Source organism: Coregonus lavaretus (assembly GCF_964263955.1).
Source record: "Coregonus lavaretus genome assembly, chromosome: 25".
NCBI classification, from domain to species: Eukaryota; Metazoa; Chordata; class Actinopteri; order Salmoniformes; family Salmonidae; genus Coregonus; species Coregonus lavaretus.
This window is the reverse complement of record NC_140012.1, coordinates 6,651,261-6,665,691: the sequence shown is the minus strand read 5'-3', so window position 1 is coordinate 6,665,691 and position 14,431 is coordinate 6,651,261. Positions and strand designations below refer to the sequence as shown.

The 14,431-nt window shown below is 41.8% G+C and overlaps 1 protein-coding gene across 3 annotated transcripts in view; it reads right to left on the bottom strand.

Annotated features, from left to right (window-relative positions):
- Positions 1-4,292: 4,292 nt before the first annotated feature.
- The window catches only part of LOC311100958 (SUMO-conjugating enzyme UBC9-B-like), a 29,980-nt gene continuing 19,841 nt past the window's right edge, over positions 4,293-14,431 (bottom strand). For all 3 annotated transcript variants that reach the window (XM_084141943.1, XM_084141944.1, XM_084141942.1), the window contains exons 3-7: positions 9,002-9,085; positions 8,667-8,739; positions 8,411-8,520; positions 8,239-8,318; positions 4,293-8,113 (exon numbers count right to left, since the gene is read on the bottom strand). In XM_084141943.1, the coding sequence (XP_083998069.1) occupies positions 8,050-8,113; positions 8,239-8,318; positions 8,411-8,520; positions 8,667-8,739; positions 9,002-9,085 (411 nt within the window). In that variant the 3' untranslated portion in view covers positions 4,293-8,049. The remainder of the gene's footprint in view (positions 8,114-8,238; positions 8,319-8,410; positions 8,521-8,666; positions 8,740-9,001; positions 9,086-14,431) is intronic.

Sequence of the window (14,431 nt, the reverse complement as noted above, 5' to 3'; positions counted from 1 at the left end):
AGGTGGAAACATCATTCTTTGGGGATGCTTTTCTGCAAAGGGGACAGGACGACTGCACCGTATTGAGGGGAGGATGGATGGGGCCATGTATCGCGAGATCTTGGCCAACAACCTCCTTCCCTCAGTAAGAGCATTGAAGATGGGTCGTGAATGGGTCTTCCAGCATGACAACAACCCGAAACACACAGCCAGGGCAACTAAGGAGTGGTTCCGTAACAAGCATCTCAAGATCCTGGAGTGGCCTAGCCAGTCTCCAGACCTGAATCCAATAGAAAATCTTTGGAGGGAGCTGAAAGTACGTATTGCCCAGCGACAGCCCCGAAACCTGAAGGATCTGGAGAAGCTATGGAGGAGTGGGCCAAAATCCCTGCTGCAGTGTGTGCAAACCTGGTCAAGACCTACAGGAAATGTATGATCTCTGTAATTGCAAACAAAGGTTTCTGTACCAAATATTAAGTTCTGCTTTTCTGATGTATCACATACTTATGTCATGCAATAAAATGCAAATTAATTACTTAAAAATCATACAATGTGATTTTCTGGATTTTGGTTTTAGATTCCGTCTCTCACAGTTGAAGTGTACCTATGATAAAAATTACAGACCTCTACATGCTTTGTAAGTAGGAAAACCTGCAAAATCGGTAGTGTATCAAATACTTGTTCTCCCCACTGTATATATATATATATATATATATTAGCAGACATTTCTAAAAAACTATTTTTGCTTCGTCATTTTGGGGTATTGTGTGTAGATTGATGAGGAAAAAATAACTATTTAATCAATTTTAGAATAAGGCTGTAACATAACAAAATGTGGAAAAAGTCAAGGGGTCTGAATACTTTCCGAAGGCACTGTAAGTATTGAAATATATGCCTAAGTAAGTTACGGTATTAAGACTAAACAGGATGCGCTCTTAGGCCTACAGCTCGATGGTGGTTATACAAGGCTGCTATACTAAGCCTACTAATGATAATGACATTACTTATAATAATAATAATAATAATAATAATAATAATAATTAACTCATAGTAATAATAACAAAAAGGAGGGTTATTATAAATATAATTTCTGATCATTTGGAAGTGTAAACACTAAATACATTATTAATAATAGAGGCTGGTCTAATGAAAGAAAGTGTAAAGCCTTTATTACAGCATAGCAAAGATATTTAAAAAAGCCAAATGTGAAATTGTTTATCCGACATGTGGTTGCTTGAGGCTTGGTGATCAGTAGGCTATTAAACAAACATTCAAACAGGCAACAGAAGCAGGATCGGTCTTATTTCTAATATATATATATATATATATATATATATATATATATATACACACACACACAATACATAAATATATATACATATACAGTTGAAGTCGGAAGTTTACATACACCTTAGCCAAATACATTTAAACTCAGTTTTTCACAATTCCTGACATTTAATCCTACTACAAATTCCCTGTCTTAGGTCAGTTAGGATCACCACTTTATTTTAAGAATGTGAAATGTCAGAATAATAGTAGAGTGATTTATTTCATCACATTCCCAGTGGGTCAGAAGTTTACATACACTCAATTAGCATTTGGTAGTATTTCCTTTAAAATGTTTAACTTGGGTCAAATGTTTCGGGTAGCCTTCCACAAGCTTCCCACAATAAGTTGGGTGAATTTTGGCCCATTTCTCCTGACAAGAGCTGGTGTAACTGAGTCAGGTTTGTAGGCCTCCTTGCTCGCACACGCTTTTTCAGTTCTGCCCACAAATCTTCTATAGGATTGAGGTCAGGGCTTTGTGATGGCCACTCCAATACCTTGACTTTGTTGTCCTTAAGCCATTTTGCCACAACTTTGGAAGTATGCTTGGGGTCATTGTCCATTTGGAAGACCCATTTGCGACCAAGCTTTAACTTCCTGACTGATGTCTTGAGATGTTGCTTCAATATATCCACATAATTTTCCTTCCTCATGATGCCATCTATTTTGTGAAGTGTACCAGTCCCTCCTGCAGCAAAGCACCCCCACAGCATGATGCTGCCACGCCCGTTTGTCACGGTTGGGATGGTGTTCTTCAGCTTGCAAGCAAACCCTTTTCCACTGCATTTCAGCCCTGCCACAAAAGGACCAGCTGACATCATGTCAGTGATTCTCTCGTTAACACAGGTGAGTGTTGACGAGGACAATGCCTTTTCCAGCATGATGGAGCACCTTGCCATAATGCAAAAGTGATAACTAAGTGGCTCGGGGAACAAAACATTGAAATCTTGGGTCCATGGCCAGGAAACTCCCCAGACCTTAATCCCATTGAGAACTTGTGGTAATTCCTCAAGAGGCAGGCGGACAAACAAAAACCCACAAATTCTGACAAACTCCAAGCATTGATTATGCAAGAAGGGGCTGCCTTCAGTCAGGATGTGGCCCGGAAGTGAATTGACAGCATGCCAGGGCGGATTGCAGAGGTCTTGAAAAAGAAGGGTCAACACTGCAAATATTGACTCTTTGCATAAACTTAATGTAATTGTCAATAAAAGCCTTTGACACTTATGGAATGCTTGTAATTATACAGTGAGGGAAAAAAGTATTTGATCCCCTGCTGATTTTGTACGTTTGCCCATTGACAAAGAAATGATCAGTCTATAATTTTAATGGTAGGTTTATTTGAACAGTGAGAGACAGAATAACAACAAAAAAATCCAGAAAAACGCAAAAATGTTATAAATTGATTTGCATTTTAATGAGGGAAATAAGTATTTGACCCCTCTGCAAAACATGACTTAATACTTGGTGGCAAAACCCTTGTTGGCAATCAGAGGTCAGACATTTCTTGTAGTTGGCCACCAGGTTTGCACACATCTCAGGAGGGATTTTGTCCCACTCTTCTTTGCAGATCTTCTCCAAGTCATTAAGGTTTCGAGGCTGACGTTTGGCAACTCGAACCTTCAGCTCCCTCCACATATTTTCTATGGGATTAAGGTCTAGAGACTGGCTAGGCCACTCCAGGACCTTAATGTGATTCTTCTTGAGCCACTCCTTTGTTGCCTTGGCCGTGTGTTTTGGGTCATTTTCATGCTGGAATACCCATCCACGACCCATTTTCAATGCCCTGGCTGAGGGAAGGAGGTTATCTCCCAAGATTTGACGGTACATAGCCCCGTCCATCGTCACTTTGATGCGGTGAAGTTGTCCTGTCCCCTTAGCAGAAAAACACCCCCAAGGCATAATGTTTCCACCTCCATGTTTGACGGTGAGGATGGTGTTCTTGGGGTCATAGGCAGCATTTCTCCTCCTTCAAACACGACGAGTTGAGTTGATGCCAAAGAGCTCAATTTTGGTCTCATCTGACCACAACACTTTCACACAGTTCTCCTCTGAATCATTCAGATGTTCATTGGCAAACTTCAGACGGACATGTATATGTGCTTTCTTGAGCAGGGGGACCTTGCGGGCGCTGCAGGATTTCAGTCCTTCACAGCGTAGTGTGTTACCAATTGTTTTCTTGGTGACTATGGTCCCAGCTGCCTTGAGATCATTGACAAGATCCTCCCGTGTAGTTCTGGGCTGATTCCTCACCGTTCTCATGATCATTGCAACTCCACAAGGTGGATGGAGCCCCAGGCCGAGGGAGATTGACAGTTCTTTTGTGTTTCTTCCATTTGCGAATAATCGCACCAACTGTTGTCACCTTCTCACCAAGCTGCTTGGCGATGGTCTTGTAGCCCATTCCAGCCTTGTGTAGGTCTACAATCTTGTCCCTGACATCCTTGGAGAGCACTTTGGTCTTGGCCATGGTGGAGAGTTTGGAATCTGATTGATTGATTGTTACCTGTATAAAAGACACCTGTCCACAGAAGCAAACTGAGATTAGGAGCACTCCCTTTAAGAGTGTGCTCCTAATCTCAGCTCTTTACCTGTATAAAAGACACCTGGGAGCCAGAAATCTTTCTGATTGAGAGGGGGTCAAATACTTATTTCCCTCATTAAAATGCAAATCAATTTATAACATTTTTGACATGAGTTTCTTTATTTTTTTGTTGTTATTCTGTCTCTCACTGTTCAAATAAACCTACCATTAAAATTATAGACTGATCATTTCTTTGTCAGTGGGCAAACATACAAAATCAGCAGGGGATCAAATACTTTTTTCCCTTACTGTACTTCAGTATACCATAGTAACATCTGACAAAAATATCTAAAAACACTGAAGCAGCAAACTATGTGAAGACCAAAACTTTTTACCACGACTGTACACACATATATTCACACACAAATATACATACTACCAGTCAAAAGTTTGGACACACCTACTCATTCAAGGGTTTTTCTTTATTTTTACATTGTAGAATAGTGAAGACATCACAACTATGAAACAACACATTGAATCATGTAGTAACCAAAAAAGTGTTAAACAAATCAAAATATATTTTATATTTGAGGTTCTTTAAAATAGCCACCCTTTGCCTTGATGACAGCTTTGCACACTCTTGGCATTCTCTCAACCAGCTTCATGAGGTAGTCACCTGGAATGCATTTCAATTAACAGGTGTGCCTTCTTAAAAGTTAATTCGTGGTATTTATTTCCTTCTTAATGCGTTTGAGCCAATCAGTTGTTGTGACAAGGTAGGGGTGGTATACAGAAGATAGCCCTATTTGGTAAACGACCAAGTCCATATTATGGCAAGAACAGCTCATAAGCAAAGAGAAACAACAGTCCATCATTACTTTAAGACATGAAGGTCAGTCAATACAGAACATTAAGAACTTTGAAAGTTTCTTCAAGTGCAGTCACAGAAACCATTAAGCGCTATGATGAAACATCTCAACATCAACTGTTCAGAGGAGACTGTGTGAATCAGGCCTTCATGGTCAAATTGCTACAAAGAAACCACTACCAAAGGACACCAATAAGAAGAAGAGACTTGCTTGGGCCAAGAAACACGAGCAATGGAGTCCAAATTGGAGATTTTTGGTTCCAACCGTCGTGGCTTTGTGAGACGCGGTTTGGGTAAACGGATGATCTCTGCATGTGTGTAAGTCGCTTTGGATAAAAGCATCTGCTAAATGGTATATTCTATTATATTATTATCTCCCACTGTAAAGCATGGAGGAGGTGTGATGGTGGTTTGCTGGTGACACTGTCTGTGATCTATTTAGAATTCAAGGCACACTTAACCAGCATGGCTACCACAGCATTCTGCAGTGATTCACCATCCCATCTGGTTTGGGCTTAGTGGGACTATCATTTGTTTTTCAACAGGACAATGACCCAACACACCTCCAGGCTGTGTAAGGGCTATTTGACCAAGAAGGAGAGTGATGGAGTGCTGCATCAGATGACCTTGCCTCCACAATCCCTGGACCTCAACCCAATTGAGTCGGACTCCAGAGTGAAGGAAAAGCAGCCAACAAGTGCTCAGCATATGTGGGAACTCCTTCAAGACTGTTGGAAAAGCATTCCAGGTGAAGCTGGTTGAGAGGCACATTTAACAGTTAGGCTATTGATTATAGACCTAATTAAGTTGGCGTTTCCTCCCTCCTCACTTTTCTTAGACAATTAAGGCAAGGGCTGTTTGTCATCTCCTAGCTCCGCTGCTGCTTCTGCCGCATTGTTCTCAACACCAATATGCTGGTTAACTTTGCTATTATGCACATACCAACATGGTCTTGGAAAAGGCGCCAATTCAACAGCGCACTGATGTTTCAGAACCGCCGACAGAGACCACTATCTAACGCGAGAGATAGCACATTTGTTATAAAATAATATTTGTATTTGTGTTGCACCATTGTTCTTAAGTAATATAACCATATACAATGTCACTAGCATGTCTTAGACTGATGGACTTTGCCATCCCCACGGCCTCCTCAATGGATCAGTCGACTCGGACAGGCACGAATCAGACAGGTGTCTTTTTTTTGTTGCTACTGCTCGACTAAAGAAATCTCGGTCGGCCAAAAGCCTATCGACCAAGCAATTGACCAGTCGACTAAATGGGGTCAGCCGTAGTCCGGATTCCCTTTTCCAGCGCTATATTGAAATGCCGGTATTCATTCTGCAAACAGTGGAACACGCTAAATCTGATCATAACACAATATCTTGATGGCAGTAGCCAACTACTGCAGCTGACCTCTAACTAGCCAGCAAGCAAAGCTAAAAGGGATTGCAAAAAGGTTAGCATAACTCTAGCCAAACAAAAACTAGCTAGCTGGCTAGGATTTATGAAGCCAGCAAACACGTTCCTCACACACTAGGAAGGCATTTCCTCCAACGTTTAATGAAAAAAGGTGCCTCTTGCTCCCAAAAACGTTTTCTGGAAACTTGTGGGCAAAGTGCTGATGACTTCGCCCACTGTATGCGCCTTGACTGCATCTAGACCTAAGGAGAAATCCGCATACAATGCGTCCCTGACCACCTCCTGAAGTGGTCAGCCAGATCTGAACACAATCCAACCACAATGCGACTTGTGTCTAGACCAGTCTTTTCAATGCGATCTTCACATTTTGATAGCAGAAGTCGTACGTAAGTGACACGGTAGACATTTAAATGTAGATGCATGACGTGTCCGCAATTCCATGATCAGAACTCCATGATCAGAATACAAAAGCTGCATGAACTGTCAAGTCTAGACACTGCCTCAGACACGTTCTCCAGTGGGCCATCTGGGAGCCGGGAGCGGTGCCCCAGAGACACGGCATAAGAAATGCCCAGGAAAGGTGCATCAGACGCTGGGTTACAGGTCGTCGCTGGGGCCATCCTTGATCATGTATACAGTGCGTTCATAAAGTATGCTGACTCCTTGACTTTTTCCACATTGTTACATTACAGCCTTATTCTAAAATTGATTAAATAAAACAATGTCCTCTATCTACACACAACACCCCATAATGACAAAGTGAAAACAGATTTATATTTTGCCCCCTAGAATGGATAGGCATATTGTGCCTGACATACGTTAGCATGGAAGAGGCTAGAAAACATAAAAATAAATAAGCCCCATTTGCTCTTAATCTACAGAAAAATGTGTTAATTCTTACTCATATGGAATAATAACATCCTTACATATGGGTTTTTTTGTAAATAAAAGGTGCAAATATCCTGTATTATGATCCTTTATTTTATTTCTCCACTCAATGAGATGGAAATCAAAATCTTACTCTGTATCATGATGCTCAAACATGTTTTAATATACTATTTGTACAAAATCTGGTATATAGAAAGTGTCTTAAATAAGAGTTATGGGGGGCAGCTACAGCTATTAACTTTTCTATGCCAACATTTGTTAACCACTAGTTTTACTGCTCGAGACAGAGTAACAATGGCTTTATAGAAACAGTTTATTTACTAACACATACATGAACAAAGCACCATATAAACATAAAGACTAATACAGAAGTAACCCTACCTGCCTTGCGAGTCAATGTGGCCATTTTCTTTTTTTCATAGCAAACACTCCATATAACAAAAAAGACAGTTTAGGTAGCAGATTCTTATATTACAGCATGCTGAATAGAAAACCTGCGTAAGACAAATCAGACAGAGCCATCTAGAGACACTAGTGAGATGACAGTGTAAAAGTGCCATTCATTATACAGCAGTTGAAATACTGACAAGTAAGTAAATAGCACATTTTACATAATTAAAATAATAAAAAATACAAGAGGGGAGGGGTTTTTAAGGAGTAGACCAATGAGAGCAAAATTAAACAAAAAACTTAAAGACAACCAAGACGTTGAAGATCGGGTTATTTTGATTCGATGGTGAAACCGGTGCTGTGCCGTGTCCCTCGCACCATAAGACAAGTAATACAGCTAAAAGGAAGTGGCCGGGGTGCTACGGCACCCATTTCCTCCCAGCACCCACCACACGCCAGCCCAGCGGTTAAGAACAAAAAAAAAAAGGGGTAGGTCAGAGGAGAAGAGGATGGCACAGAATGCCTGTCAAAGTTTTATATAGAAGTCCTTATAAGCAAGTCCCGATGTGAGAGGGGCACATTCATCGAGAAACAGAGGGGCGGTGATCCGCGTTTGACCCATTCCTTCTGCCAAAGCCGAACAGAGTCTTCACCCTTATGAAGGGGAGAATTTTTTGGCCTGTGCTCGAACTCTTTTTTCATATTCTACTCTGTTTTGGCTGAAAACAAGAGAGGGGTTTAGTAAAACAACAATGATCGGAATCTAGTGTTACATCCACCATATCCCTATCCAAAAACAAGACTACAATCGGGAAGGAATCCCCTCGATACTAGCAGGACTCACCAGTAAATTGTGTATGCCTCTGCTTGGGCTGGATCCTGGATATTTGGCTCATTTAAGAGTTCCTGTATTCCTAATAGGATCTGTAAGACATGACAATACATAAAGATCATGTTAGTTGGGCATAGCCATTTGGTGGCTATAGTTTGTAAGTCGATCACCAGTATCTCCTAACCTGCTTGATGGTGATGGCTGGTCGCCAGTCCTTGTCTTCCTCTAGAATGGAGAGGCATACTGTGCCGGACGGATATACGTTAGGATGGAAGAGCGGAGGCTCAAATTTACCTATAAAATAGAAAAAAACGAGGGAATCAGTAAGGGGAAAATAGGTCATGAGATAAGTTCTAAGTCCTGTTCCAATACATCCTTCCTACCTTTGTGATCACCTGATCTGATATGACTGAAAATGTGAGGGGAAAAAAGAAACTCACACTTTGGGGGCGAGGAAGGATAGTCATCCTTGAACAGCATCCGCAGTTTGAACAAGCCTCCTTCCCATGGGGTCTGGGGATGAGTCACACGTGTTTATAATGGATCACAAACACTTGGACTATGTGAGGGTCAAGGATGAGCTATGACCCCATCCTAGAATTCTTTGGTTTCATACAAGATGTCCACTTCTTAGTGTTGGTGTATGCAACTACTACATATGCAGGTGCAAAACATTTCCTCTCAATGATCTACTACCAACTATGCACAGATGGAGTGCTATAAACAATGACTATTTGAAACTGTATTGCATGTGTAGAGAAATGGCTGTACTTACCCCCTTCTTCCCAGGAATGGCACATTCCCAGTTCATCAAGTTCATAGTTCCATCTGGGTTTTTCGTCGGAACAGCCACAAAGCCCTGAGAAAGAGGTGCATCAAACAGTATAACAGAGTGAGATGAAGCAAAAAGAAATAAACATCAATGGGGCCATGCATTATAATGCTGAAACATGAGGTGATGGCGGTGGATGAATGGCACAACAATGGGCCTCAGGATCTCGTCATGGTATCTCTATGCATTCAAAATACCATCGATAAGACGCAATTGTGTTAGTTGTCCGTAGCTTATGCCTGCCCATACCATAACTCCACCATGAGGCACTCTGTTTACAACGTTGACATCAGCAAACAGCTCTCCCACATGACGCCATACACGTGGTCTGCGGTTGCGAGGCCAGTTGGACGTAGGACGATTACAGTGACCGTATTACCGCCACACCTGCGGTCACGAGTCATGACCGCAGTCAAATTCCAAGTGACCGTTTAGTCCCGGGTTCCCCAAGCTCGGATGCTGCTGATGGCCCTCTAATTACTCTGACATTAATGCAAACGTAATCGAAAATCAAATCAAAACACTTCATGAGAGCCCATGAGCTCATGTTGCGCAACATTTTCTATAGGCTATGTAATTGAAAAGAGTTGATGGCCTCTATTAAAAAGAGGATCCCATCAACTTTCTATAGGCTAGGCCTACTATATATTTTTCTCAACTTTCGTAATATCAAGCACATTGCTTTGCTGTACAACAGGAGTATAACCTACCTGGCTGGCATGAAAATGAGCCACGGGAAAAGCGTCCTCCATTTGCTATTTAAGTGCATAGATGACATGTATTTTTTTCTCCTGCCCCTGTTGTTTCGAGACAGGTGCATGATAATGATCCATTCTAAATCAAAACTAATTTCACACATATATTATTTAGTATATGTAAAGACATGATTAAATTAAGAATAGTCTGATTGGTGACTATTAGCCTATCACCACTTGTGAATGATGCCCAACGTGTAGCGTCGCTGCAACTTCCCATCGGACTCGGGAGGCGAAGGTCGAGTCATGCGTCCTCCGAAACATAACCCGCCAAACCGCGCTTCTTAACACCCGGCCCCTTAACTCGGAAGTCAGCCGCACCAACGTGCCGAGGAAACACTGTTCACCTGATGACCGAGGTCAGCCTGCAGGCGCCCGGCCCGCCACAGGGAGTCGCTAGAGCACGATGAGTAAAGCCCCCCCGGCCAAACCCTCCCCTAACCCGGACGATGCTGGGCCAATTGTGTGCCGCCCTATGGGACACCCGATCACGGCCGGTTGTGATACAGCTCGGGATCTAACCCGGGTCTGTAGGGACGCCTCTAGCACTGCGATGCAGTGCCTTAGACCGCTGTGCCACTCGGGAGGCCCAGGCCCCTATATGTTTTGACAAGGTTTGTATCACAATTAAAGTGGCCAAATAACGACTTAAAATTAAGCACATTCATCCACTTTACAACCGGTGTAGAGCGTAACTGGCATTCATAGGCGGCGCGTGATTTTCAAGTTTGGAGAATGCTCCTTTACAATAAAGCATTACATGCATAATCGCATTTGCGGTCACTTTTGAGAATGGTGTTTTCCCGCTAACTGATTGCATTTTGGAACATTTGCGCTTATAGCCTACTGCCATGTGCGCATTGCTGCGCTTATAATGTGAAGAAATGGCCGAATAGTTAATCAACATTTTAAGCTAAACGTTCTGATCTGTTGCATCAGCCACATTGCTTTTAAAAGTTTGAGATGCCAGTGGTTGTATTAATTTGGGATCTATGGCATCACAACTGTCCCAGAGTATGTTTGGAATATTTATTTATTGCACAGAAGGACAAGTTGACCAATAGAATAGGTAAACTTTTGTACTATGGGGGATATTAGATTGACATAGGCTAGTGTTTTTGCTGTTCGTTAGGCCTACTCATCTTGTTGGCTGATGAAAAGTAAATGTAGACAGTTATAACATGTTCAATATGCTCGTCGGAATTCAATAAGACGATGTGTCGGTCTTCACTTGTAGCCTACTTTGGAGCGGCGATGCCTGTGACAAGGATCTGATCACGTGACGGGCATTGGCTAATCGGAATTGAGATATCAGAGAGCCATGTGCGTGAGGTGCTTGGCAGCCGGAATTATAATTATTATATTCAGCCCAAGGGCATAACGGCCATTTTGACCGCAAAATGCATGGATTTTTGTAAGGGGCATTACAGCCACACAAGGGGGATGCTGCCAGGAAATTTGAGGCCTGGTGAGAATATTATCAAGTGCTTGTCAAAATGTGAATGAGAGACTGATGAAGTGTGTACAGCCTGCACAAGAAACAAAGCAGAGCTCATGCCTTTCATGCAACCTTTTTCAAATCAGTCGCATCATGCATCCTTAGAATCTATTTTAAAAATCTAAACATAGGGCGCAGCGGTCTAAGGCACTGCATCGCAGTGTTGCGGCGTCACTACATTGTGCTCTAGCGACTCCTTGTGGCGGGCCGGGCACCTGCAGGCTGACTTCGGTCGTCAGTTGAACAGTGTTTCCTCCGACACGTTGGTGCAGCTGGCTTCAGGGTTAAGCGAGCGGGTGTTAAGAAGCGCGGTTTGCCGGGTCATGTTTCGGAGGACGCATGACTCGACCTTCGCCTCTCCCAAGCCCGTTGGGGAGTTGCAGCGATGAGACATTGGGGAGAAGAAATTTAAAACAAACTAAAATTGCATAAATAACTCTAAATTAAGCATATAGGAGGACCTGTTTCTTTGTTACGCATGACTGTAAGTCGCTTTGGATAAAAGCGTCTGCTAAATGGCATATTATTATTATTAACAACCGCTCAATACAGAACAGTCGCATGTGCGCACTCCCTCTGAAATTGTTTGGGGAAAAATACAGTTTCTATTTTATTCAGCTATGTTCAATTGTATTGTTCTTACTACAAAAGAATGCCACGGGACTTATAAGCAAATATTGTCTGCTAAATGAACTAGTGTAGCCAGATCAGGGCCTAACATAAGGACAACGCAGAGTATGCTATTCTGTTCTTCTGAAATGGACTACATTTCCTTCATATCATGTTTCTTTAGACCCATCTAAAATAGATTTGTGATGGTGTAGTCCATATTAAAATGATTTATTAGACTTTTTCAAATGTAGATGTTCTAAAAAGGTCTGCATCAGTGGCTTGTAGGCTATGCATGGACGCCAGGAGATGCTAAACGTGTTTGTTAATTAATGGTAAATTACCGTGAGACCGGCAGTTATTCGCTTGACAAAATGTCATGACCGCCACAGCCCTAGTTGGACGTACTGTAAAATTCTCTAAAACGACGGAGGCCAATTGCACGCTCCCTCAACTTGAGACATCTGAGGCATTGTGTTGTGTGACAAAACTGCACATTTTAGAGTGGCTTTTTATTATCCACAGCACAAGGTGCACCTGTGTAATGATCATGCTGTTTAAATTAGCTTCTAGATAATCCATCCACCTGTCAGGTGTGGCATATCTTGGCAAAGGAGAAATGCTAACTAACAGGGATGAAATACACATTTGTACACAACATTTGTGCTTATGGAAAATTTCTGGGATCTTTTATTTCAGCTCGTCAAACACTTTACATATTGCGTTCATATTTTTGTTCAGTGTGTGTGTGCGTGCTTACACACAAACACACTACCAGTCAGAAGTTTGAACACACCTACTCCTTCAATGGTTCTTTATTTTTTACATTGTAGAATAATAGTGAAGACATCAAAACGATGAAATAACATGGAATCATGTAGTAAACTAAAAAGTGTTAAACAAATCAAAATATATTTGCAATTTGAGATTCTTCAAATAGCCACCCTTTGCCTTGATGACAGCTTTGCGCACTCTTGGCATTCTCTCAACCAGCTTCATGAGGTAGTCACCTGGAATGCATTTCAATTAACAGGTGTGCCTTCTTAAAAGTTAATTCGTGGAATTTATTTCCTTCTTAATGCGTTTGAACCAATCAGTTTTGTTGTGCCAAGAAGATAGCTCTATTTGGTAAAAGACCAAGTCCATATTATGGCAAGAACAGCTCAAATAATAAGAAACGACAGTCCATCATTACTTTAAGACATGAAGGTCAGTCAATACGGAACATTTCAAGAACTTTGAAAGTTTCTTCAAGTGCAGTCGCAAAAACCATCAAGCGCTATGATGAAACTGTCTCTCATGAGGACCGCCACAGGAATGGAAGACCCAGTTACCTCTGCTGCAGAGAATAAGTTCATTAGAGTTACCAGCCTCAGAAATTGCAGCCCAAATAAATGTTCAGAGTACAAGTCACAGACACATCTCAACATTAACTGTTCAGAGAGGACTGTGTGAAATCAGGCCTTCATGGCCGGATTGCTACAAAGAAACCACTACTAAAGGACACCAATAAGAAGAAGACTTGCTTGGGCCAAGAAACACGAGCAATGGACATTAGACCGGTGGGAATTTGTCCTTCGGTCTGCAGTCCAAATTGGAGATGTTTGGTTCCAACCACTGTGGCTTTGTGAGACGCGGTGTGGGTGAACAGATGATCTCCACATGTGTATTTCCCACCGTAAAACATGGAGGAGGTGGTGTTATGGTGTGGGGGTGATGGTGACACTGTCCGTGATTTATTTATAATTCAAGGCACACTTAACCAGTATGGCTACCACAGCATTCTGCAGCGATACGCCATCCCATCTGGTTTGGGCTTAGTGGGACTATCATTTGTTTTTCAACAGGACAATGACCCAACAAACCTCCAGGCTGTGTAAGGGCTATTTGACCAAGAAGGAGAGTGACGGAGTGCTGCATCAGATGACCTCCACAATCCCCCGACATCAACCGAATTGAGATGGTTTGGGATGAGTCGGACCGCAGAGTGAAGGAAAAGCAGCCAACAAGTGCTCAACATATGTGGGAATTCCTTCAAGACTGTTGGAAAAGCATTCCAGGTGAAGCTGGTTGAGATAATGCCAAGAGTGTGCAAAGCTGTCATCAAGGCAAAGGGTGATTATTTGAAGAATCTCAAATATATTTTGATTTGTTTAACACTTTTTTGGTTACTACATGATTCCATATGTGTTATTTCATAGTTGTGATGTCATAAAGAAAAACCCTTGAATGAGTATAGTAAAAAAAAAGAAAAACCCTTGAATGAGTAGGTGTGTCCAAACTTTTGACTGGTACTATATATATATATATATATATATATATATATATATATATATAATGCCTTTGGAAAGTATTCAGACCCCTTGACTTTCCCACATTTTGTTACGTTACAGCCTTTTCTAAAATGGATTAAAAGACCAAAAAAAATCTCAACAATCCACACACACACACAACCCCATAATGACAAAGTGAAAACCGGTTTTTGGACATTTTTGCAAATGTATTTTAAAA